This window comes from Rhinatrema bivittatum, chromosome 2 (assembly GCF_901001135.1).
Source record: "Rhinatrema bivittatum chromosome 2, aRhiBiv1.1, whole genome shotgun sequence".
Taxonomy (NCBI): Eukaryota; Metazoa; Chordata; class Amphibia; order Gymnophiona; family Rhinatrematidae; genus Rhinatrema; species Rhinatrema bivittatum.
The window spans coordinates 374,696,782-374,723,182 of NC_042616.1; the positions used below are offsets into that span (position 1 = coordinate 374,696,782).

Here is a 26,401-nt window from a genome sequence, read left to right on the forward strand (position 1 = left end):
TATCTCACATGGAAAGTGATTTTCCTTTTGGCTATCACTTCAGCTCGCAGGGTTAGTGAGTTACAGGCCCTAATTACCTATCCGCCTTACACTAAGCTCCTGCAGGACCGGGCGGTACTCTGCACTCACCCTAAGTTTTTGCCTAAGGTAGTTTCGGAGTTTCACATTAATCAATCCATCATACTACCTACCTTCTTTCCCAGGTCCCACTCCAACCCAGGGGAACAGGCTCCGCATATTCTCGACTGTAAACGGGCTCTAGCGTTCTACCTAGACCGAACAGTTCCCCACAGGAAGAGCACTCAGTTATTCGTCTCTTTCCATCCCAACAAATTAGGGCAACCTGTGGGTAAGCAGACTCTCTCCTCCTGGTTGGCGGACTGCATATCTTTTTGCTATCAGCAAGCAGGCATTCCTTTCCAATACCGTGTTAAAGCACACTCTGTGAGGGCCATGGCGACATCAGTAGCACACCTACGATCAGTGCCACTTCCTGACATTTGCAGGGCTGCCACCTGAAGCTCTCTCCACACTTTTGCAGCCCACTATTGCTTGGACAAAGCCGGAAGACAAGATTCCATCTTCGGCCAATCTGTCCTGCGTAACCTATTTCCAACGTGACGTACCAACACCCTTCCGCCTGCCCGGTGGGGTTCAGGATGTCCTCTACCAAATTCCACCCCAGTTGTTGTGCCTGTTGCACGCTGTTGGGTACATTTGGTGCATGTTCGGACATCCTCAGCTCGGTACTCACTCATATGTGAGGACTACCATCCTGCTTGTCCTGTGAGAAAGCAAGTCCTGTAACAGGTGTTCTCACAGGACAGCAGGATGTTAGTCCTCATGAAACCCTCCCGCCGCCCCGCGGTGTTGGGTTCGTAACATTTTGTTGTTTTATTTTTCGGCACTGCTTGTAGCTATCAAATAAGACTGAAGGGGGACCCCTGCTGGCTGCAGGGTTAGTGCCATGCTGGGCATGCCCAGTAGGGGCCAGTCAAAGTTCTGGAAACTTTGACAGAAGTTTTCTGTGATTGGGCTCCATCCTGATGATGTCACCCATATGTGAGGACTAACATCCTGCTGTCCTGTGAGAACACCTGTTAAGGGTAAGCAACATTTGCTATCTCCTGTTTTTGGGGGTGGGTTGGATCACTTTCATTGGGAGGCTCAGTGGGCTCTAGTACCTGAGCCTTCACCCCGTCTGAGTTGACTGGAATGAAAGAACTGAGATCTACGAAAAGGTCAAGTCCTCTGAAAGGCCGCTCCTCTGTAGGATCGAAAACACTTGGATCCCCTAGCATGACCTCTCATGCTAAAGGAGCATGGCGTCTGCTTCTTATCCTCTGGTAACTGAGGAACCAGGGACTCGCTCCACTTATTGCCATTTTCTCCAACTTGCTCCCAAACAAGAGCCTTTAAAGGGCAACTTCATAAGGTTAGCCTTGGGAGGTTGCATTGGCCGACCAATTTCTCAGCCATAACTGATGCCTGACTGCTATTATCAAAGCCATTCCTCTGGCTGAGGAGCAGACCAAATCATAGCTTGCTTCTGCAAAAAATGGCAGCTGCTAGCACCATTACTGCCCTGGAATGCACACCAGAATCATCGACCTCCTGAGAGAGAAGTAAACAGGAAGGAGCCACCAGGGAACAATAAGAAGCTATCTGGAAAGTCATTGACACTGCTTCAAATGCTTGCTTAAGGATGGCCTCAATCCTTCTATCATGCGCATCCTTCAAGGCCTCTCCTCCCTCTATGGGGATAGTCGTCCATTTTTGAGATGGCACACACAAGCACTTTCAGAAAATGCAAACGCTCTCTCACTACTGGATCCAGGGGGATACAGACTTTCCAAGACTCATTCCCCTTTGAAATTAGCCTCCGGAGCACACCACTCAAGATCAATCAATTCTTGAATGGCTTCTATAATAGGGAAAAAACAAGAGGCTTGACGCAAAAAAATCCAAAATTGGATTTTTCTTTGGCTCAGACATGGATTCAGCCCCAGGGACTCCAAGCATCTTTAATGTCTGGGAAATAAGAGCCGGTATCTCATCTCTATGAAAGAACTGTAACATAGTCCATATGGTTCCAATCCCAGTCGAACTTCTCCAGCCTCCAGGGAGTAAGGATCAGCCTTATCATCTGTGCCATCCAGCTCCCTATCGGGAAGAGTGGGTGTTGATCTAGGAGTCCTTCGACACTTAACTGCAGCACCAGGCGTGCGGGAGTTCACCACATGCAACTCTGACCTAGCAAGATTGGTCGGGGTCGAGGATTGTGCTTAAAGAAAGGATTGCAATCCTTGAAAAAATTCCACCCAAGAAAAGGCAGAGGGATCCATGCCAAAACCAGGAGGTTCCTGTCCTGTGCCCACTGAACTATTTTCTCCCACTGACGAACCAGTTAAGGGAGTTCCAAGGTCAGGGAACTGCGTCTGACATGTCTTTACCCAGGGCTCCATCAGGCAGGGAAGAACCGTACTTAGTAAAATCAGACGAAGGCAATTCTCCCTCAGCCTCCAAGCAGCACAGGCACAAGTTAGAGGGAAGGCCAGGCTGAGATGCCCGAATATGACAAGCAGCACAAAGGGTAAGGCATTTAGGTTTCTTAGCTATAGGTGCCATCAGTCTGACAGTATGCTTAATAGGCGACTGAAAGATGTGTGTCCAGCTGAATTCGTGCTGTAAAAATTAGGCATCCAAAATTTAAGCAAACAACCCTGTGCCTCGATGAGTGCCCAAAAGCTGAATGCCCTCAATGCGGCCCAAATTGTGCTTACAGGAAAACACGTCCCTAAGTTAGATGCTGCTACCAACTGGATGCTCAAACAAGCATCCAACTAAGCGTCCAAAAACTGGGCACACAACTGGATGCACAGCTGGACGGACTCACATGAACTGATGGTTCTGAAGAGGGCAGCCTAATGCGCAGGAAAACGTGTGAAAATGCCGCCGTGGCCTACCACGCAGCACACAGAGAAAAGCTTAAGAGTGGGGCCTAGCCCAAAAGGGCTTCTCAACCCACCAGGCTGCCCACATCCCTTAAGCTTCTCCGGAGGTGGAATCAAATGTCAGATCAGAGCGCTGAGCACAGAGACTGGAGGAAGGAGGAGACCTACAAAAAACCCTCCTTCTCTGTTCTGGGTTTTTTTTTTAAACTTTACCCGAGCTCAGCCGGCTGAGTACAAAGCCAGTCTCTGGCTGTGGGGGAAGAGGACATATACCGTCACCACCGCACTTGACGTCCTGCACCCACTGCCTTTCAGCTGTTTCAACAGCTAAGTTCATGCCGGCTGAAAAAAAAACAGCTACCGGACCAAGGCACTCATCTGAGGGTCCACGGAGATCACCTCAGGATTCTCAACTGGGGGAGGGATCATTTGGTATCACCATAGGAGAGCGAGGCAAATTAAATTTCCTTCTTTCTCCTTCAAAAGCTTAAATCAATCCCCAGTAGGGAGATGCAAGTCCACCATCTGCTGGAGATGGAGAATACTGGCGAGCTGATGTCACTGAAGGAGTATATATACTGTGATGTCAGCTTTACTCCATCTCCATCTGCTGGTGTTTAGGGCCTGGTTTAATATTTGTAGTGTTGCCTTTTTATAGGTAGGGTTGTTCCATTTGCGTGCATGTCATAATGCAGGTGTAACTTTGTATGGATTACTTTGTGTGTATTATTGTAGATCCTGGGACTTTGTTAGTGCTATATTTCTGTTTCCATTACTCCAGGTTTGCTCTGCATGCAAAGTGTCTTTTTTTGGGTTTTCATTCAAGTTTCTGTCTCCATATTTGTAATTTGTGGTGAGATATTTAACTAGCATGTAGGCACATAAAGTACCTCATTTTATTTGTTGTGTTTTCTCAATTGGACATGAATTGGTGGTGAATTGCTGTCTTTTTATAAGTTGGGCAGGAGGGTCCCCCAAGACTTGCCAAAAGCCCCTGGTGGTCCAGCGGGGGTCCGGGAGCGATCTCCTGCACTCGGGCCATCAGCTGCCAGTAATCAAAATGGCACCGATAGCCTTTGCCCTTACTATGTCACAGGGGCTACCGGTGCCATCCAGTGCTCCTACCATGTGACAGGGTCCGGCCAATGACACGGATACCCTGTCACATGGTAAGGGCAAAGGGCCATTGGCGCCATTTTGATTAGTGGCAGCCGACGGCCCGGGAGTGGGAGATCGCTCCAGGGACCCCCACTGGACCACCAGGTACCTGTAAAAAGTTTTTTGGGGGGTCGGGAGGGTGGGGGAAGCTAAGGTATTAGTTTTAAAGGGCCGGGTGGGTTTTTTGTTTATCGGCTCGGGCGCAGCCGATAAACAAAACCGCGATCGGGCCTGATGAAAAATAATTCCGGTTCCGATTCACATCTCTAATCAAAACCCTTTTGGTTATTTAGCCTGCAATCCCCAGTTCACCCAGACTACTTGCCTCGTCTTAGGCCTCAAAAGAGATTTCTAAAAGCTTATACGTCATCAGGAAAAGCAGTAAATATATGTGGCTAACAAGCCAGCATACATTATGTCCGCCAGAATTAAAATATGGAATTTACATGCGTAACTTTTGAGCTAGCCCCGGAATGCCCCCAACAAACCCTAACTCTGCCCTTTTTCTTTTACTCATACCCATGTACATATACGCATAATTTGTGGCTTTTAAAATATGCATTGCTCGTGCTCAGCCCAGATAAAATTTAACCCTTAGAGATAAAAGTTAAAATGTGAATATTGCATGAACTTTCATGAAAATAACAAGGAGCACAATATAAAGGCAGTGGAATTTTGGAGAGCTGAAGTAAACAAAGCATGGTGTCAGGAAGACCAATGCAATAGAACAGGTAAAAGTAAGCTTTTTATATTTTTGACTTTGGAGTGAGAATTTGGCTTCTGATTGTACTGATACAATAACATCAAAAGCCATACTTTGTGAAGATTTTGAGAAAATGAAAGCAGTTCAGGAAAGGGCTCTTAAAATGATATAAGACCTGCACAACATAAACCTATAAAAAAAATGGGTTAAGACTCGGAAAATGTACTTGCTGGAGGAAAGAGGGAACAGATGGGATATGTTGGAAAAATATTTGACTGGTTTCTAAAAAGTAAGGGATGGTGAAATTTTCCATAGAATAGAACATTCAAGGACAAGGGGTCATAATCAGAAGCTGCATTAAGGAAGGTTCATAGGAAACATGAGAAAATATTTCTCATGGAATAACCTACCAGCAGAGGCGGTGACAACCAAACCCATGACAGAATTTAGACTTGTTCAGGAAAGACACAGAGGGGCAGATTTTAAAAGGTACGTGCGCGAGGTACATTTGTGTGCTGGCTTTCCCCGTTACCTCCGAGGCCACTCCGAAATTGGAGCGGCCTCGGAGGGAACTTTCCTTCCCCCCCACCTTTCCCTCCCTTCCCCTACTTGTCCCTCCCCCCAGCCCGAACCCCCCCCCCCCCCCCGTACCTTTGTTTTAAAAGTTACTACAGGCGTAACTTGCGCGCACTGGCCGAGTGCTGTGCCGGCATGCGATCCCCCGTCCACTGTGCCGGAGTCCTCGGCCATGCCTCCCGGACCGCCCCGGACCGCCCATCCATGCCCCCGGACCGCCACACCACACCACTGAGCCATCTGCCCCGCACCCGGACTGCTCCCGGACTGCCCCCAGCTCACCCATTCAGAAAAGCCTCGGGACATACGCGCGTCCTGGGGCTTTACGTGCACTGACGGGCCTTTTGAAAATAGGCCCAGCGTGCATAACCCCCCTACACGTGTAAATCCTCCTGGATTTACGCACATAGGGCTGGATTTTAAAAGGGTTACGCACATAAGGTACGCATGTAACCCTTTTAAACCCTCCCCTGCTCGCACCGAGCCTAAGCCCCGGGACCCGCGTAAGTCCCGGGGCTTGCAAAAAGGGGTGGCCGGGGGGCGTGGCCAAGGGGTGTGGTTTTGGATCGGGGTCATGTTTGGGGGCGTGTGGGCGGTCTGGGGGCGTGGCCGAATGCCCCGACACCACGGCCTGTGTCGGTGCCTGCCCGGAGGCAGTAGTAACTTTTCTGATAAAGGTAGGGGGGGTCTAGATAGAGCCGGGATGGTGAGTTAGGTAGGGGAAGAGGAGGGGAAGGTGCGGGGGGGGTGGAAGGAAAGATCCCTCCAAGGCCGCTCTGATTTTGGAGCGGCCTCAGAGGGAACGGGCAGCGCACGCAGGGCTCGGCGCGCGCAAGTTGCACAAATGTGCACCCCCTTGCGTGCGCCGACCCCGGATTTTAGAAGATACATGCGGCTACGCACGTATCTTATAAAATCCAGAGTACTTTTGTTCGCACCTGGTAAACTTTTATATACCGACATTCATTTGTATATCACATTGGTTTACAGATAACGGGGTTAATAAACAATTTAGAAAGTGAAAAATAAATAAAGTTACATGTAACAGGGTGGAGAAGGAACAAGATGGGAGAGTAGAGGAAGAGAAAGGGTACATCGGCCTTGAATAGGGCGATTAGATAGAAGATTGAAGAAAAACTATTTACAGGATTCTATATAGAAACTATATTCTAAAAAATTAAATGAACGTTAAATAGATTAGAGTCCTAGGTTTTTTGGAGGGGGGGAAATAAGAGGATGCTAATGGGGGAGTGAGGCTGGGGGTATTGTTATGTAAATGCCTGTTTAAATAGACAAGTTTTTAGTTTTTTTTAAAGGTTTATTGTACAGTGTTCTTGGTGTAGTTCTGTAGGCATAGAGTTCCATAATGTAGGTCCCTCTATGGAAAAGGTGCTATCTTTAGTGGAGATGTGGTGAGTGAGTTTGAGAAAGGGTATAGACATAGATCCTTTATTGGCAGCTCTGGTTGGTCTGTAGGGAGTGTGGTAGTACAGGGAGTCATTGAGCCAATGAATATTCTGATTGTGAAGCGTTTTGTGGATAATTGTGAGGGTCTTATGGAGTATTCTGGAGGGGATCGGGAGCCAATGGAGATCTCTGAGGATTGGCGTAATATGATCTGTTCTGCGGGAGTTGGTGAGGATTCTGGCCACTGCGTTATGTAGGTACCCAACTAGTGTGTGTAGTTTACGCTTCCAGTGAATTTTGGACTGAAGCTGTGGAATGGGGAAGAGCAGACCTTGATCCCAGCAGGGATTTTTAGGCTTCAGGGGGTTGGGGGAGGGTCCCGGGAGGGGGCAGGTGCAACAAGGAGTTGATTTACATTACAGGGTGCGGATGGGAGGGCCTGACGAATGCAATAAATTGTAATCTGAGGAAGGGCTTGTGGGGGGAAGTATGACCAGCAGCGATCCAGGGACATTTTTGGTAATTAGGAGAAGATCTGGGATGAGCGGATGCAAGGCCTAATAGGGCATCTGTGCTATTTGGTAGGGGGGAGGGAGGAAATTGGGCCATTAGATATCTTTTGAAGATATCTAGATAAGTAGCAAATGATCTGGCCACACAAGACTAGGTAACTTAAAAACCTGAATGGCTATGTTCAAACATAGCCGATTAGGTTTTTAAGTTATCCAGCTACATATAGCTGGATAACTTTAAGCAAGTATATTCAGTGGGACGTTTATCCTGCTGAATTTACAGGACAAGTTATATGACCATATAGCTGGTCCATTTCCTGTCTTACTGAATGTGGACCTCCTAATACTAAATATCTGATAAGCACGTAACTCTGCCTCCATAGCCATCCACTTTTTAGAACCCTAAATTTATAAGCCTGGTAAAACTAGGAGCCTAAACTAAGGGACTCAGCCTTAGTATATTTTCAAAAGGGCCAATATAGGGGCCTAATTCCAAAGGTTAGGCACTTAATCCTTAAAAAAAAAAAAAAAAAAAAAAACCTGACCTCCTAGTTACAATGTTATATAATTGACCTCTTACTGGAAGATGCTGTGGGATGATGCTGTGGGATCACAGGATCCTCGACAGGCTTATCATGGTATCGGAGAGCGATCAGGGATGGCATTTATAGGTTGCCAGCAAATACCCAGCTTCAGCTAATGGACTATATTGATTTTTGTTTGAAAGTTATTTTCTCCTTTTGAGCATGTACATCCCTGGAGAATGATTTCAACCTGGACCATGAAATGGCTGTATGCTAATGCCAGAAGTCTAAGAAGTAAGATGGGAGAGTTAGAGTGTATAGCAGTAAATGATAAGATTGACATAATTGACATCACAGAGGCCTAGTGGGATAACCAATGGGACAGTGCTATATCAGGGTACAAATTAAATCATAATCATAAGGAGGATCAACTTGGTGGGGGTGTGGCACTTTATGTCCGGGAGGGTAAAGAGTCCAACAGGATAAAGATCATACAAGAGACTAAATGCTCAGTAGAATCTATATTTATCTATTTATTTATTTATTTATTTTTAATTTTTCTATACCGAAATTCCTGTATGAGATACAAATCAATCCGGTTTACAAATAACGGCAACTCGCCCGGGGCTTGATTGGCCGGGGCTTTTTACATTAAACAGTTAAATACGGCTTAATTACGGCTTAAATACATTGAACAGCTAGTTACGATTAACATTAAACAGTTAAACAAGGCTTAATTACATTAAACAGTTACAAAGGCTTATTTGTATTAAACAGTTAAGCTATTAACAAGGCAATTAACGCCAGTGGATTCGATAGACAGGAGCATGAAGCAGTAGGCTATGAGACCCCAACTATACAGATAATGTTTACAACCGTGAGTCTTGGAGAGATTATAATGATAGATGCATTGATAGAATTTATATATATATATATATATATATATATATATTTTTTTTTTTTTTTGGCTGAAAATAGTCTGGGGTTGAAGAGCTTGACAGTGATTTGACTGAGGGCAGAAGGGCAAAAGGTGGGGGAGAGGTGGGTAGTGGAAGGAGGTGGGAAGGTTTGGTTACTTTAAGAGTCTGGGAACGCTTGTCTGAAGAGCCAAGCCTTTAGTCTTTTTTTGAATTCCGGTAGGCTTGGTTCAAGGCGTAGGTCTGGTGGAAGCGTGTTCCATTGGTGGGGACCTGCTGTTGATAGTGCTCTCTTTCTTTATAGTGATTTTGCTGGAGGTGCATACAGCGAGCCTTTGTATGCGCTTCTGATGGGTCTGGATGATGTGTGTGCTCGCAGTTGTGTCTGTAGTGTGATGGGGGCGATATTGTGTATTGCTTTGTAGATGATGGTGAGTGTTTTGAACAGAATTCTGTATTTGATGGGTAGCCAGTGTAAACTGCAGAGATTAGGGGTGATATGATCTCTTTTCTTAGTGTTTGTGAGGATTCTGGCAGATGCGTTTTGAACCATCTGTAGGGGTTTGATAGTGTTAGCGGGGAGACCGAGCAGGATGGAATTGCAGTAGTCGAGTTTTGTTAGGATGATGGATTGTAGAACTAGGCGGAAGTCGCTGAAATGTAGGAGAGGTTTTAGCTTTTTGAGGACTTGAAGTTTGTAAAAGCAGTCTTTGGTGGTGTTATTTATAAATTTTTTTAGGTTTAGTTGGTTATATGGACAGAAATCCCATGTGTGTTTGGTAAAAGTATAGTGATAGGAGTATACTACCATGCACCAGGACAAAATGGTCAGACAGATGATGAAATGCTAAGAGAAATCAGGGAAGCTAACCAATTTGGCAGTGGGAGATACTGGGTAAATGTAACATCAGGACTTGCTAGAGACTTAAAGTTCCTGGATGTAATAAATGACTGCTTCATGGAGCAATTGGTTCAGGAACCAACAAGAGAAAGAGCTATTTTAGATTTAATTGTTAGTGGAATGCATGATTTGGTGAGAGAGGTAATGGTGGTGGGGCCACTTGGCAATAGTGATCATAATTTAATTTAATTTAATGTGGACAAGTGCAAGGTGTTGCATATAGGAAAAAATAAGCCTTGCTGAAGTTACACAATGTTAGGTTCAATTTTAGGAACTACTACCCAGGAAAAAGATCTAGGCATCATAGTGGATAATACTTTAAAATCGTCAGCTCGTCAGAAAAGCAAACAGAATGTTAGGAATTATTAGGAAGGAATGGTTAAAAAAACGGAAAATGTCATGCCTCTGTATCGCTCCATGGTGAGACTGCACCTTGAATACTGGAGAAGGTAGAGAGAAGGGCAACCAAAATGATAAAGGGGATGGAACAGCTCCCCTATGAGGAAAGGCTGAAGAGGTTAGGGCTGTTCAGCTTGGAGAAGAGACAGCTGATGGGGGGATATGATAGAGGTCTTTGAGATCATGGGAGATCTTGAACGAGTAGATGTGAATCAGTTACACTTTCGGATAATAGAAGGACTAGGGGGCATTCTATGAAGTTAGCAAGTAGCACATTTAAAACTAAGCGGAGAAAATTTTTTTTCACTCAACGCACAATTAAGCTCTGTAATTTGTTGCCAGAGAATGTGGTTAGTGCAGTTAGTGTAGCTGGGTTCAAAAAAGATTTGGATAAGTTCTTGGAGGAGAAGTCCATTAACTGCTATTAATCAAGTTGACTTAGGGAACAGCCACTGCTTTTAATCACACCAGTAACATGGGATCTTCTTGGTGTTTGGGTAATTGCCAGGTTCTTGTGGCCTGGTATGGCGTCTGTTGGAAACAGGATGCTGGGCTTGATGGACCCTTGGTCTGACCCAGTATGTCAATTTCTTATGTTCTAACCTTCTTAATATGATCAAATTTAAACTAATAACTGGAAGGGGAACAATAAGTAAATCTACAGCTCTAACACTAAAGTTTCAAAAGGGAAACTTTGATAAAATGAAGAAAATAGAAAAAAACTGAAAGGTGGAGCTGCAAAGGTTAGAAGTGTTCAACAGGTATGAGCATTGTTTAAAAATACAATCCTAGATATGCAGTCAAGATGTATTCCACGCATTAAGAAAGGTGGAAGGAAGGCAAAATGATTACCGGCATGGTTCAAAGGTGAGGTGAAAGAGGCTATTTTAGCCAAAAACAATCTTTCAAAAATTGGAAGAAGGATCCATCTGAAGTAAATATGATAAAGCATAAACATTGTCAAGTTAAGTGTAAAACATTGATAAGACAGGCGAAGAGATAATTTGAAATGAAGTTGGCCGAAGAGGCAAAAACTCATAATAAAAACTTTTTAAAATATATCTGAAGCAAGAAACCTGTGAGGGAGTCAGTTAGACTGTTAGACGAAAGAGGGGTTAAAGGGGCTCTTAGGGAAGATAAGGCCACTGTGGAAAGACTAATTGAATTCTTTGCTTCTGTGTTTACTAATGAGGATGTTGGGGAGATACCAGTTCCTGAGATGGTTTTCAAGGGTGATGAGTCAGATGAACTGAACCAAATCACTGAACCTGGAAGGTGTAGTAGGCCAGATTGACTAACGAGTAGCAAATCACCTGGACCAGATGGTATGCATCCTAGGGTACTGAAGGAACTAAAAAATGAAATTTCTGATCTATTAGTTAAAATTTGTAAACTATCATTAAAATTATCTATTGTACCTGAAGATTGGAGAGTGGCCAATGTAACCTCAATATTTTAAAAGGGTTCCAGGAGTGATCCGGGAAACTATAGACCAATGAGCCTGTCTTCAGTGCTGGGAAAAATAGTTGAAACTATTCTAAAGATCAAAATCGTAGAGCATATAGAAAGACATGGTTTAATGGAGCACAGTCAACATAGATTTACCCAAGGGAAGTCTTCCCTAACAAATCTGATTCATTTTTTTGAAGGGGTTAATAACATGTGGATAAAGGTGAACCATTAGATGTAGTGTATTTGAATTTTCAGAAGGCATTTGATAAAGTCCCTCATGAGAGGCTTTTAAGAAAACTAAAATGTCATGGGATAGGAGGCAATATCCTTTCATGGATTACAAACTAGTTAAAAGACAGGAAACAGTAGGATTAAATGGTCAATTTTCTCAGTGGAAAAGGTTAAACAGTAGAGTGCCTCAGGGATCTGTATTTGGACCGGTGCTTTTCAATATATTTATAAATGATCTGGAAAGGAATACGATGATCGAGGTTATCAAATTTGTGGATAAGACAAAATTATTCAGAGTAGTTAAATCACAAGCAGATTGTGATACATTACACGAGAGCCTTGCAAGATTGGGCATCCAAATGGCAGATGAAAGTTAATGTGGACAAGTGCAAGGTGTTGCATATAGGGAAAAATAACCCTTGCAGTAGTTACACGATGTTAGGTTCCATATTAGGAGTTACTACCAAGGAAAATTATCTAGGCATCATAGTGGATAATACTTTGACATCGTCAGCTCAGTGTGCTGCAGCAGTCAAAAAAGCAAACAGAATGTCAGGAATTATTAGGAAGGGAATGGTTAATAAAACAGAAAATGTCATAATGCCTCTGTATCGCTCCATGGATGAGACTACACCTTGAATACTGTGTACAATTCTGGTCGCCGCATCTCAAAAAAGATGTAGTTGCGATGGAGAAGGGCAACCAAAATGATAAAGGGAATGGAACAGCTCCCCTATGAGGAAAGGCTGAAGAGGTTAGGGCTGTTCAGCTTGGAGAAGAGACGGCTGAGGGGGGATATGATAGAGGTCTTTGAGATCTTGGGAGTTCTTGAACGTGTAGACGTGAATCAATTATTTACACTTTCGGTTAATAGAAGGAACAGTGGGCATTCCATGAAGTTAACAAGTAGCACATTTAAGACTAATCGGAGAAAATTCTTTTTCAATCAATGCACAGTTAATCTTTGGAATTTGTTGCCAGAGGATGTGGTTAGTGCAGTGAGCATAGCTGGGTTCAAAAAAGGTTTGGATAAGTTTTTGGAGGAGAAGTCCTTTAACTGCTAGTAATCAAGTTTACTTAGGGAATAGCCACTGATATTATTTGCATCAGCAGCATGGGATCTTCTTGGTGTTTGGGTACTTGCCAGGTTCTTGTGGCCTGGTTTGGCCTCTGTTGGAAAAAGGATGCTGGGCTTGATGGACCCTTGGTCTGACCCAGTATGGAAATTTATTATGTTCTAATGTTCTTAAGGTAACTTTAATGTAACATTTCTCTCTTTTTCTGGGTTTGAATGACAGATTACCAATGAGATTGTGCGGCAGTTGATGGAACAGAAAGGTTTCTATAACTTGGAGAAACCTGGAGAGTTCACCAGCGTGGTTGACATCCAGTTTGTAGCAGCCATGATTCACCCAGGTGGAGGCCGCAATGATATCCCACAGCGCCTGAAACGACAGTTTATTATTTATAACTGTACACTCCCTTCAAACTCTTCTATTGACAAAATATTCAGAACTATTGCAGAAGGTTACTTCTGTGAGCACAGAGGTTTTTCGGATGAGGTATGCAAACTGGCATCAGCACTCGTCCCTTCATCTCGAAAAGTATGGCAAGCAACTAAAATAAAGGTAAAAAAATGTAAACACATGATACAGATTGTCGTTTGTGCATTTAAAATTGGTAAAGAAGTTACTGCTGTGATGAATGCTGTGAAAGAATCTAAAAAGGCTCAATTTTTTAATATGAAATAGTATGGCCGTAAATGTAGACAACAAATGGCATGCATGTGTTTGACAGATGTTATGAATCAATACTATAACATGTATGGCCACTTACTGAATGAACATGTTTGTGCATGAGGTCCAGCTTTCTTTCTTTGACCCGGATACCTTTTGCTGATTGTGATCTTCAGAAATTTCCATATCCACTAATAATAATTATAATTTATTTGTAAATACTTATATTTAGAGCTTTTTTTTTTTTATACCGACTTTCTTGATACAAATCAAATCAACTCGGTTTACAGAGAACGAAGATCTTAGCAATAACAATAGCAATAACAATAACAACAATTAACATGATACAGAATTAGAAGAAGTATAACGTTACAATAAAACAAGGGGATAAAACTGGGAGTTGGAAATGAAGAGGGGGATAATACAATACAAGGTGCTAAATGCTGATAAATGTGTTGGGCGGCTTGGATAGCCTACCTCTAGATTTGTTATATGGCCAATGTCTGTAAGTGGACCATTCTGCAGTTTCATTGCTTATGCTGTGAATATGTTCTTCTTGATTTTAAGGTAAGCTTATTCTTGATTCGTTCCAACTCATACTCTCTGGTTCTGTCAGTTCATTTATTTTCAAAAGTTCTTTGTGTAAATTTCTATTGTTTATAATGCTTTTATATATTTCTCCACCTTTACCATAGTGTACATTAATCTCCTTGTTTCTTAGCGAACTTCCTCCACCTTTCTATGTTTTCTGGATATATTAAATTTTAAAAATCCACATACACTTTTGTATTCTATAATAATACTTAATCTCATTCATATCTTTCGGGATGACCAAAACTGCACCAAATATTCTAAACAGTAGTATTTCCTTTGAATATTGCTAGTAGCCCTGCTCAGTCATTTTAGGATCTTTGATGCCCTAACACTTGTAGCTTGATTCAGTAATATATTTTTTGGTTGTTGTCTATCTGGATACCTAAGTCTTTTTTTTTTTTTATGTATGTGTTCATCAGACTTCTCCATCCAATTTTTAAATTGTTTGTTAAATTTATTCCCAAAGTATGTGATATTACTCTTCTCTAGACTTAATCTTATTTATGATTTCTTATCCCATTGTCCTAACTTATCCAAACCTCCCTGAAACTTTTCAGTGTCTGATAGATTACGGTATTTACTATACCAATAATTTTACTGCCATTGGTAAAAATTGCTGTATTTCTTTTCTCTAACTCTATAAATCACTGGGAAACATAATAAAAAGCCATAACCCAAGTACAGATCCCTGCAGCACTTCACTTTTCACTTTACAGCATTTAGAAAATATGCCATTAATCACTACCCTTTGCCTTCTGCTGCTTTACTAGAGTCAATTTTATTTTACATATCTTTTGACCTATTACCGGTTACACAGTTTTCTTTATTTGCCTTCTGTATAGCTCTAAATCACTTTGGCAAATTCAGATACAAGATGTTTACAGTACTATCTTTATTTATCTCTCTGCTAATGACTTCAAAGAAGTTTATTAGATTGCTTCATCCTAAACCAGTGGTCTTCATTATTTTTAAATGAGAACCACTTTGGATCCAATGAGGCTGGAGTAAGGCCAGGTCAGGGATGGGGTAGGGTGGGGACTACCTCTCCAATGTCATGGCCAGTCAGTGAAGGGGTACCCCAACCCTGAAGTTGTAGCTAGCTGATCCCTCTTAAAATGATTCGGCCCCCTTCTCTATCCTCTGCCAAACATAACTCTCTCCTTTCTCACTTGGTTCCCCACAACATCCTCCTTTTTCTCTCTTCTGGCTCCTTCCCCATCTCTGCCCAGCAGCCTCCTCTTCTCATCAACATTGGTGGTGTTTTTCCCCTACCCCCTTACCTGGAAACTCTCTTTCAAACACACACATGCTGTCACTCCCTCACACACATTCTCTCCCTCACATGTTCATACACTAACTGTCTTACTCCCTTACTTGCACACACTGTCATTCTCACACACTCACCCTCTCTTCTTCCCTCATTCTCCCTCACACTCACTGTCTCTCTTACTTACACACTTAGGGCCAGATTTTAAAAAGGTTACGCACGTGGGCCTATTTTAAAAAGGCCAGGCGATGGCGTGTAAAGCCCCGCGATGTGTGTAAGTCCCAGGGCTTTACAAAAGGGGCGGTCCGGGGTGGGGGCAGGGCCAGAGACCTCCGACAGAGCAGCTATTGCCGCTCTGTTGGAGGATTACGTGCCGGCAGCCTGCCAGCACGCACAACTTGCGCCTGCCCAGAGGCAGGCACAAAAGGTAAGACAAAGGGCAGGGGGGGGGGGTTAAGGTAGGGCTAGGGGGGGGGAAGGTTAGGAGAAGGGGTGGGAAGATCAGGTTAGGGAGAAGGGAGCAGCCTGGGAGGGAACCGGGGAAGGAAGCTCAGCTCGGTACACACAAGGTGCACAATTGTGCACCCCCTTGCATGCACCGACCCCTGATTTTATAACTTGCGTACACCTGCGCGCACAAGTTATAAAATTGGGTGTACATGTGCGTGCGCTGGGTAGCGCACGCCCATGCACACCTTTTTAAAATCTACCCCTTAATTTTTCTCCCTCACTCACTCACCTTCTTTCACTCACACATTCTCTGACACACAATCTCAATCACTCACCCCTCCTACCTCTGGTCCCAACTGCCTCCTGTTCATCTTAGCCTGAGGGAAGATTGATTTTCAGCTGTACCGCTCCTTCATCTGGCAAGACTGGCTTGTGAGACACCAGTTCCTCTTCCCTCCACTCATGAGCAACACTGGCTTCTTTTCCCTTCACCAGCATGGCCTATATAATGTTGACTCCTCCTCTTGACTTACATGGCCAGCTCTCTTCTTTGGTGAGTGACCAGACAACGAGGCACCACATCAGCACTGAGAAATATAGAGGAAAGGCAGAAGGGGTAGGATTGGAAGTGAGTGTATATGGGTGGACTGCATATATTTGTGGAAGGAAAAGGGTGTTTTGGCTTGTCTCTTCTCCTTTCCTGCACCAGTTTGATTTATTTGCTGGCTAAAAATTTTGCTGGTGCTTTTAAAAACAAATGAAACAGTCATAATGCCAATGGGAGCCACACTTGAGATCTGCAGGAGCTGCAACTGGCTCGCAACCTTACACTGAAGAACACTGTTCTAAACCCATGTTGTGCTGATATATCTTTCAAAATGGTTTATTAATTCTTCCACAGTGATAGATTATAAGATTCTCCCCCAATATTGATGTCAGACTAACTAGGCTATTATTGTTTTTCCCATCCTTCTTCTTTTATACAGCAGCTTCATGCTTGCTTTTTGCCACTGTTCTGATAACAGACCTAACTGCAGATGTTCCGTAAAAATAACACATCAAAATTCCACAATGTATTTTCTTTTTTTTATATATTATTTTATTAATAAGAACATAAGAACATAAGAAAATGCCATACTGGGTCAGACCAAGGGTCCATCAAGCCCAGCATCCTGTTTCCAACAGTGGCCAATCCAGGCCATAAGAACCTGGCAAGTAGAGATGTGAATCGTGTCCTCGATCGTCTTAACGATCGATTTCGGCTGGGAGGGGGAGGGAATCGTATTGTTGCCGTTTGGGGGGGTAAAATATAGTGAAAAATCGTGAAAAATCGTAAAAAATCGAAAAACGTAAAATCGCAAAACCGGCACATTAAAACCCCCTAAAACCCACCCCCGACCCTTTAAATTAAATCCCCCACCCTCCCGAACCCCCCCCAAATGACTTAAATAACCTGCGGGTCCAGCGGCGGTCCGGAACGGCAGCGGTCCGGAACGGGCTCCTGCTACTGAATCTTGTTGTCTTCGGCCGGCGCCATTTTCCAAAATGGCGCCGAAAAATGGCGGCGGCCATAGACGAACACGATTGGACGGCAGGAGGTCCTTCCGGACCCCCGCTGGACTTTTGGCAAGTCTTGTGGGGGTCAGGAGGCCCCCCCCAAGCTGGCCAAAAGTTCCTGGAGGTCCAGCGGGGGTCAGGGAGCGATTTCCCGCCGCGAATCGTTTTCGTACGGAAAATGGCGCCGGCAGGAGATCGACTGCAGGAGGTCGTTCAGCGAGGCGCCGGAACCCTCGCTGAACGACCTCCTGCAGTCGATCTCCTGCCGGCGCCATTTTTCGTACGAAAACGATTCGCGGCGGGAAATCGCTCCCTGACCCCCGCTGGACCTCCAGGAACTTTTGGCCAGCTTGGGGGGGGCCTCCTGACCCCCACAAGACTTGCCAAAAGTCCAGCGGGGGTCCGGAAGGACCTCCTGCCGTCCAATCGTGTTCGTCTATGGCCGCCGCCATTTTTCGGCGCCATTTTGGAAAATGGCGCCGGCCGAAGACAACAAGATTCAGTAGCAGGAGCCCGTTCCGGACCGCTGCCGTTCCGGACCGCCGCTGGACCCGCAGGTTATTTAAGTCATTTGGGGGGGGTTCGGGAGGGTGGGGGATTTAATTTAAAGGGTCGGGGGTGGGTTTTAGGGGGTTTTAGTGTGCCGGCTCACGATTCTAACGATTTATAACGATAAATCGTTAGAATCTCTATTGTATTGTGTTCCATAACGGTTTAAGACGATATTAAAATTATCGGACGATAATTTTAATCGTCCTAAAACGATTCACATCCCTACTGGCAAGTACCCAAAAACTAAGTCTATTCCATGTTACCATTGCTAATGGCAGTGGCTATTCTCTAAGGGGTAGATTTTCAAAAAGCGCGCCTTAGCGTACTTTTGTTGGTGCATCAGGTGCAAACAAAAGTACGCTGGATTTTAGTAGATACGCGCGTAGCCGTGCGTATCCGCTAAAATCCTGGATCGGCGCACGCAAGGCTGCCGATTTCGTGTAGCCGGCGCGCGCCGAGCCGCGCAGCCTGCCGCCGTTCCCTCCAAGGCCGCTCCGAAATCGGAGCGGCCTCGGAGGGAACTTGCTTTCGCCCTCCCCTCACCTTCCCCTCCCTTCCTCTATCTAACCCACCCCCCCCGGCCTATCTAGACCCCCCTTTACCTTTGTCGGGGGATTTACGCCTCCCGGAGGGAGAAGTAAATCCCCGCGCGCCAGCGGGCCTCTAGCGCGCCGAGACGGGACCTGGGGGTGGTTCCGGAGGGCGCGACCACGCCTCCGGACCACTCCGTCCCGAAACCACGCCCCCGGGCCCACCCCCGAAACGCCCTCCTCGAAAACCCCGGGACTTACGCGAGTCCCGGGGCTCTGCGCGCGCCAGTAGGCCTATGTAAAATAGGCGCACTGGCGCGCAAGGCCCTGCTCGCGTAAATCCGGGCGGATTTACACGAGCAGGGCTCTTAAAATCCGCCCCTCAGTGAACTTAATAGCAGGTAATGGACTTCTCCTCCAAGAACTTATCCAATCCTTTTTTAAACACAGCTATACTATCTGCACTAACCACATCCTCTGGCAACAAATTCCAGAGTTTAATTGTGCGTTGAGTAAAAAAGAACTTTATCCGATTAGTTTTAAATGTGCCCCATGCCATCTTCATGGAGAGCCCCCTAGTCTTTCTATTATCCGAAAGAGTAAATAACCGATTGACATCTACCTGTTCTAGACCTCTCATGATTTTAAACATCTATATCATATCCCCCCTTAGCCGTCTCGTCTCCAAGCTGAAAAGTCCTAACCTCTTTAGTCTTTCCTCATAGGGGAGCTGTTCCATTCCCCTTATCATTTTGGTAGCCCTTCTCTGTACCTTCTCCATCGCAATTATATCTTTTTTGAGATGCGGCGGCCAGAATTGTACACAGTATTCAAGGTGCGGTCTCACCATGGAGCGATACAGAGGCATTATGATATTTTTTGTTTTATTCACCATTCCCTTTCTAATAATTCCCAACACTCTGTTTGCTTTTTTGACTGCCGCAGCACACTGAACCGACGATTTCAATGTGTTATCCACTATGACGCCTAGATCTCTTTTTTGGGTTGTAGCACCTAATATGGAACCCAACATTGTGTAATTATAGCATGGGTTATTTTTCCCTATATGCATCACCTTGCACTTATCCACATTAAATTTCATCTGCATGGACCAAGTCACAAGTACAGAAAAACATGTGATAGTTACAACAAATGTTATACACAGGGTAGGCAATTTTGATACTGCCCTAGAAATTTGCAGTTTGTACCTATGAAACTGCAAACCTCTTTTGAAAGAGTGTTTCCTTGTAGAGTTTCCCTTTGTAAATTGGACCAGTGCACAGAACATGAGTACAAAAGTACCCATGCATTTTATCCCTGTGTGAGGCAAGTGCAAAGAATGCAGCAAAAATATACATAAAGATTGAAAATGAAATCTGTGCATTCTTTCCTTGCCCTGACCTGTCCTCTCTTCTTTATTTCTATTGGTACTTTTACCTGCATTGATGGGTAGGTGGGTGTGTGGAAAAAATATTCAGACCATGTTTTTACTTATTGCAATCAGGCATGAATTAGTCATAACTCATGGCTGATGTCATCTGATGGTTCTGACACAGACCCAGCTCTCAGAGCTCAGTAATGATTTTACTGAGCATGTGTACAAGATCCCATGTGCACATGTTACTTTGTAAGGTCCTTAGTCTTTCTTTGTCTGAGCTACCACAAGAATGTGTCCCAGTCTATTCATTTTTTTTAAATTTTTGGCTTTGTTTTTGCCCTTATCTGCTACATTGCATCACTGTATTTTTGTTGCTGATTCAGCAGCCCCTTCAATAGAACTTTTGAATTCTAGAAAAAAAGAGCATAGAAAATCCCAAAGACAAGAAGACCATGGTCAACGGTTTTAAGGTCTGCATTTATGAGCACCATATTTCCATGACAGATACGCATTCCATCAGCTATTGCTGCCTGGGCCTAAATCATGACTTCTCCAACTGCTAGAGCTGTGGTTGAATAACTCTGAAGATACAGCAGTAACACCTAGAAGATGGAAGCCCTCTTGAAGGCACTGGTGGGTAAGATCACAAAGCCTCAGTGTGAATCTGAGTAGCAGAGTTACTCCTCTTCCAAGAGCAAGACATCATCTGATTCGCAGCACAAGAAGTTGAACCAAGTACCCTCCCCGTCTCTTTCCTACAAGCATGGGAAGGCTCCCCCCTGTGGTGTTGGTTCCTGGATCTGTCACAGGTCAGGGGTCAAATGTGGTATGAAAATCTGTGTCACTGGAGAAGATGCAAAGAAGAGCACTTAAGCGATGCAAGGGATCCACTCTAGGGCCATCTCTCTTGGTGCCAAAAGAAAGTCAGTATCGTTGCCTCAGGGCTCCAGTAGACTAGGCCCTGCATTGGTTTTGAGGTGGGAGATAGTCACAGTGGTGCAGCTGCCATTATACTTCATGGTACAGAAGACTCCCACGGTGCTGAGCCATCTGTTTTTCCCAGAATTGATGCCGACCAGGGTGCCAGATATATCATTGGCATGAAGCTTGCTTCAATTATCTCAGAATGACAGGCCGAGATACCTTCAATTTTATCAACATGGAGCAATTTGGTGCATCAGCCCAAGAGCCCCACTCCTGAAGACAGCAGGGCCATAGTGCATACAGAGGTGTGCTGGCTATGAAACACAACATCATTCAGTGGGTCATGTCAATGCAACTGGTGCGGAGCATCTCAGAGCCAATTGCTAATGCAGCTACCAGCTGCTGTTAGTGAGGATAAGCCAATCTGGGTTTCTGAAGAGGATGTCTCTCCTCCAACTACTGTGCAGAAAGTCCCTAAGCCAGTAAGAACCCAGCTGTTGGAGCTGGTGAAAAATTCCTTTGCCTCCTTAAGCTCTGAAGGAGGAAAGGGTCCAGTTTTTTTCTTCCAGAATGGACCCATGTCACCAAGAACCATTGCTGAGTATGCTTCTCTTGCCCTCCTCAAACCTAGTGAGTTTTATTAATCTCAGACCTCTCTCAATATGCCCAATTGCTCCTTCAACAAAAGGCAATTGAGCTTTTTCCTTTGCAGGAGTGAGGTGAGAGGTTTTATTCCTTGTATTTTCTAATCTCCAATATTTCAGGGGGACTGAGACCTATACTGTACTTGTGGAGGCTGGGCAAGTTGTTGGTTAAGGAGAGAGTCAAGATGTACTCCCTCTAGATGATTCTCCTCTTCTTTCAACCAAGGGATTGGATATTCACTCTGGATCTGAAAGTTACTTATGCACACATTCCCATTAACTCTGCCCATCAGAAGTTCCTCAGGCTTGTAGTGAAGGATGTGTACTAGCAGTACGAGGAACTTCCTTTTGCCCTTTCAGTGGTCCTGAATGCATTCACAAAATGCCTTGTGGTCATGGCTGCACAGCTTCGTCAGCAGGGGGGAGCCTGTGTGTTCCCATACCTGGACATTTAGATTGTGATTGGTCCAATCTCATCAGGAGTTCTGGAGTCACTGAAGACAATCTTGTGATTTCTCTAGTCCCTGGTTTCCAAATCCCATTTGGTTCCGTATCAAAGAGTTCATTTCATAGGAGCCTGGATAAACATGCTTCAGGAGAAAGTATTTCTCCCCATCAAAAGAACTGCATTGTTGATGGGCCAAGTAAGATTTTTCTAGAGCAAGACTGGGCATCAGCAAGGTCATTCCTGATTCTTTTTAAACACATGTTGTTCCTCTGCCTCATCTGCACATGCAGGCCTTCAGTGGGATCAACTTTTATCCCACCAAATCTCTGTATCCCTCATGGTGAATTTGTCCCTTCATTGGGGATGGACCCTAAGGCTCTATATGTGGATCTCTTAATGCATCAAGTGACATATTTAGCAATGGGTGGAGGTACATATGAGTGTGGTTTGGCCTTAAGGGTCATGGTCTCTAGTGGACAGTCATTTGCCGATCAACCTTCTAGAACTGAGAGCCATCCGCTATGCTTATTTACTCTCAGGTAAGAGAATCTTGATCCAGATGGACAACCAGGTGGCCATAAGAACATAAGAACATGCCACACTGGGTCAGACCAAGGGTCCATCAAGCCCAGCATCCAGTTTCCAACACTAGCCAATCCAGGCCATAAGAACCTGGCAAGTACCCAAAAACTAAGTCTATTCCATGTTACCTTGCTAGTAATAGCGGTGGTTATTATCTAAGTCAACTTAATTAATAGCAGGTAATGGACTTCTCCTCCAAGAACTTATCCAATCCTTTTTTAAACACAGCTATACTAACTGCACTAACCACATCTTCTGGCAACAAATTCCAGAGTTTAATTGTGCGTTGAGTGAAAAAGAACTTTCTCCAATTAGTTTTAAATGTGCCACATGCTAACTTCATGGAGTGCCCCCTAGTCTTTCTATTATCCGAAAGAGTAAAAAACCGATTCACATCTACCCATTCTAGACCTCTCATGATTTTAAACACCTCTATCATATCCCCCCCTCAACCGTCTCTTCTCCAAGCTGAAAAGTCCTAACCTCTTTAGTCTTTCCTCATAGGGGAGCTGTTCCATTCCCCTTATTATTTTGGTCGCCCTTCTCTGTACCTTCTCCATCGCAATTATATCTTTTTTGAGATGCGGCGACCAGAATTGTACACAGTATTCAAGGTGCGGTCTCACCATGGAGTGATACAGAGGCATTATGACATTTTCTGTTTTATTCAACATTCCCTTTCTAATAATTCCCAAAATTCTGTTTGCTTTTTTGACTGCTGCAGCACACTGAAATGACAATTTCAATGTGTTATCCACTATGATACCTAGATCTCTTTCTTGGGTAGTAGCACCTAATATGGAACCTAACATTGTGTAACTATAGCATGGGTTATTTTTCCCTATATGCATCACCTTGCACTTGTCCACATTAAATTCCATCTGCCATTTTGATGCCCAATTTTCCAGCCTCACAAGGTCTTCCTACAATTTATCACAATCTGCTTGTGATTTAATTACTCTGAACAATTTTGTATCATCTGCAAGAAATGGAGATGCATGGGCTCATATAACCTCTACAAGGAAGTCCTCTGAATCTGGCCATGGGCAGATCATCACCACAATGCTAATCTCCAAGTGACCTACCTTCCAGATATCCAGTGTTAGGGGTTGTGGACCCTTGGGCCGGTCGGGACAAGAGAGGAAGCTGTGGAGAGCCTCAGTACAGGTCCCAACCGGGAGGCGGCTGGACGGATGTAATGGCTTTGGGTGCTGGAACTGGATGGAGCCCTATGCGACCAAGGACTCGAGGATAACCTGAAGACAGGAGAACGTTGGGCCCTGGAGTAGTGAACTCTTCACCCTGAAGACCGGCGCTCCCCCGAGAGGAGCTCGTAGGAGCCCGGCCGCTGGGTCTTCTGGAGATTCGCCCTGGAAGCCGGAGCCCCCCCAGGAGGAGCCCGTAGGGACCCAGCCGCTGGGACTTAGGAGAGTCTTTGGGCCAGAGGAGCGAAGAAAGTCCGAGATGAGGTCCAGGAAAGAAGCTAGTCGAGGTCAGGGACGGAGCTGGGTCAAGCCAGAAGTCAGATGTTGTACCAAAGCCGAAGGGAAGTCCAGAAGCGGAGTCAGGAACGGAGCCGAGTCAAGCCAGAAGTCAGATGTCGTACCAAAGCCGAAGGGAAGTCCAGAAGCGGAGTCAGGAACGGAGCCGAGTCAAGCCAGAAGTCAGATGTCGTACCAAAGCCGAAGGGAAGTCCAGAAGCGGAGTCAGGAACGGAGCCGAGTCAAGAAGGAGAGAGGTCAGCAGGCAAGCCGGATCCGAGCGAGCGGAGACCAGGAACGCAGCAACTGGAAGCAGGAGACCCTGGGAACCTCGTTGCAAGGCAGGGAGTGAAGGAACTGCAGGGCTTATATAGCCCTGCAGCGTCTGACGTCATCAGCTGCTCCTGGCCTGTTCCCGCGCTGGCCCCTTTAAATGCAGGGGCTCAGCGCGCGCGCGCGCGGCTAGGGGGCAGGGCCAGCCGCGGGAGGACGCCGGGTGCTGCTACGGCGTGGCAGCGCCGTATTCGGGGCTTGCACGGCCCGGGGGGAGCCCGTGCGAGACCGGGACCGGGCCGCGGGTGAGTGGCGATTCCGGGGCCGGCCCGGAATCGCAACAGTACCCCCTCTCCTGCGGCCCCTTCCTGGAGGCCTCGGCCTATCGGGGTGACACAGATGGAACTGGCGGAGGAGACTCTTATCCAGGATGTGGGAAGCGGGTTCCCAGAAATTCTCCTCGGGCCCATAACCTTCCCAAGAGAGCAGATATTCCCAGTGCCGGCAGCGAACTCGAACGTCCAGAACCTCCTTAACTGTATACGTGTCCTCCGGGTCAGCAGCGGAAGCACTGGGTTCCGGAGGTCGAGGCTGAAACCGGGAAAGGACCACCGGTTTGAGTAAGGAGACGTGGAAAACGTCATGTATCTTCAGAGTGGAGGGCAACCGTAACCTATAGGCCACTGCCCCAATACGCTCGGCCACGATAAAGGGGCTGATATAGCGGGGTGCTAGTCTCATGGAAGGTACGCGCAGCCGAATATTTTTGGTACTCAGCCATACCTTGGTCCCTGGTAGGAACACTGGAGCGGGTCGCCAGGCTTTATCTGCGTATTTCTTGGAACGTGCGACCGTTTGCTGTAGCTTCTCTTGAGTGGAGCGCCAGAGGCGATGTAGCTGGCTAGCTGTCAGTTGAGCCGCCGGGGACGAGACCGTCTGAGGCAATGGCAAGGGAGGTTTGGGCGTCCTGCCATACACCATCTGGAATGGGGACTGTAGGGTAGCGGAGTGTTTGTGGCGGTTATACGAGAACTCCGCCCAAGGTAAGAGGGCGACCCAGTTATCCTGTAAGTCACTGACGAAGGCCCGGAGGAAGGTTTTCAGAGTTCGGTTGGTGTGTTCGACCTGGCCATTGCTCTGGGGATGGAAGGCAGTGGTCAGGTTCAATTGTACCCCGAATTTCCTGCAGAGAGCCCTCCAGTATTTTGCCGTGAATTGAGGGCCCCTGTCTGACGTAATGTGCAGAGGCAGGCCATGGAGTCGAAATATATGTTGGGTAAACAAGTCTGCCAGTTCAGGAGCTGTGGGAAGTTTCGCAAGGGGCACGAAGTGGGCCATCTTTGAGAAGCGGTCGACGGTAACCCAGACCACGGTCTTCCCCTCCGACGGGGGTAATTCCACTATAAAGTCCGTGGATATGTGGGTCCATGGTTCCCTGGGAATAGGGAGCGGCTGGAGGAGGCCCCAGGGACGGCCTGGCAGGGGTTTTTGTTGAGCGCACGTGGCACAAGACTGGACGTAGAGTCGAACATCCTCCTTGACCCGTGGCCACCAGTAGAATTCGGTTAAAAGCTCAAGAGTACGGAGCACCCCTGGATGTCCGGCGGTTAGTGAATTGTGGGCCCATGCGAGTACCCTTTCCCTTGAGCGAGCTGGAACCACCGTCTTTCCAGCTGGTGCCACTTCGGATGCGGCCACGAGAACCTTGGCTGGATCTAAGATATACCGGGGAGGTTCAACGGTGTCGTCTGTCTCGGTATTCCGGGAAAGGGCGTCTGCCCTGACGTTCTTAGCTGCCGGTCTGTAGTGGAGCGTGAAATTAAAGCGACTAAAGAAAAGGGACCAGCGTGCCTGCCGAGGATTAAGACGTTGGGCATGGCACAGGTACTCCAGATTTTTGTGATCCGTGTAGACTATTATAGGTTGCTGTGCTCCCTCCAGCCATTGGCGCCATTCTTCGAACGCCAGTTCGATGGCGAGTAATTCTTTGTCCCCGATACCGTAATTCCTCTCGGCGGGGGAGAACTTCCGGGAAAAATATAAACAGGGCCGGGATTGACCCGTCTTGGAAAGTTGGGCCAGCACGGCCCCAACTGCCACGTCAGAAGCGTTGACCTCCACGATGAATTGTTCCTGAGGGTTGGGATGGCGGAGACAGGTATCTTGTAGGAAGGCCTCTTTGAGGGCCTGAAAGGCTTGTACGGCCGCGGGTGGCCAGTTCCTGGCGTCGGCATCTCTCCGGGTAAGGGCC

The 26,401-nt window shown here is 45.9% G+C and overlaps 1 protein-coding gene across 1 annotated transcript in view; it reads left to right on the forward strand.

Moving 5' to 3' along the window:
* The window catches only part of LOC115083294 (dynein heavy chain 5, axonemal-like), a 1,259,434-nt gene that overhangs the window by 615,329 nt on the left and 617,704 nt on the right, over nucleotides 1-26,401 (forward strand). The window contains exon 45 of the mRNA XM_029587102.1: nucleotides 13,033-13,362. Within this exon, the coding sequence (XP_029442962.1) occupies nucleotides 13,033-13,362 (330 nt within the window). The remainder of the gene's footprint in view (nucleotides 1-13,032; nucleotides 13,363-26,401) is intronic.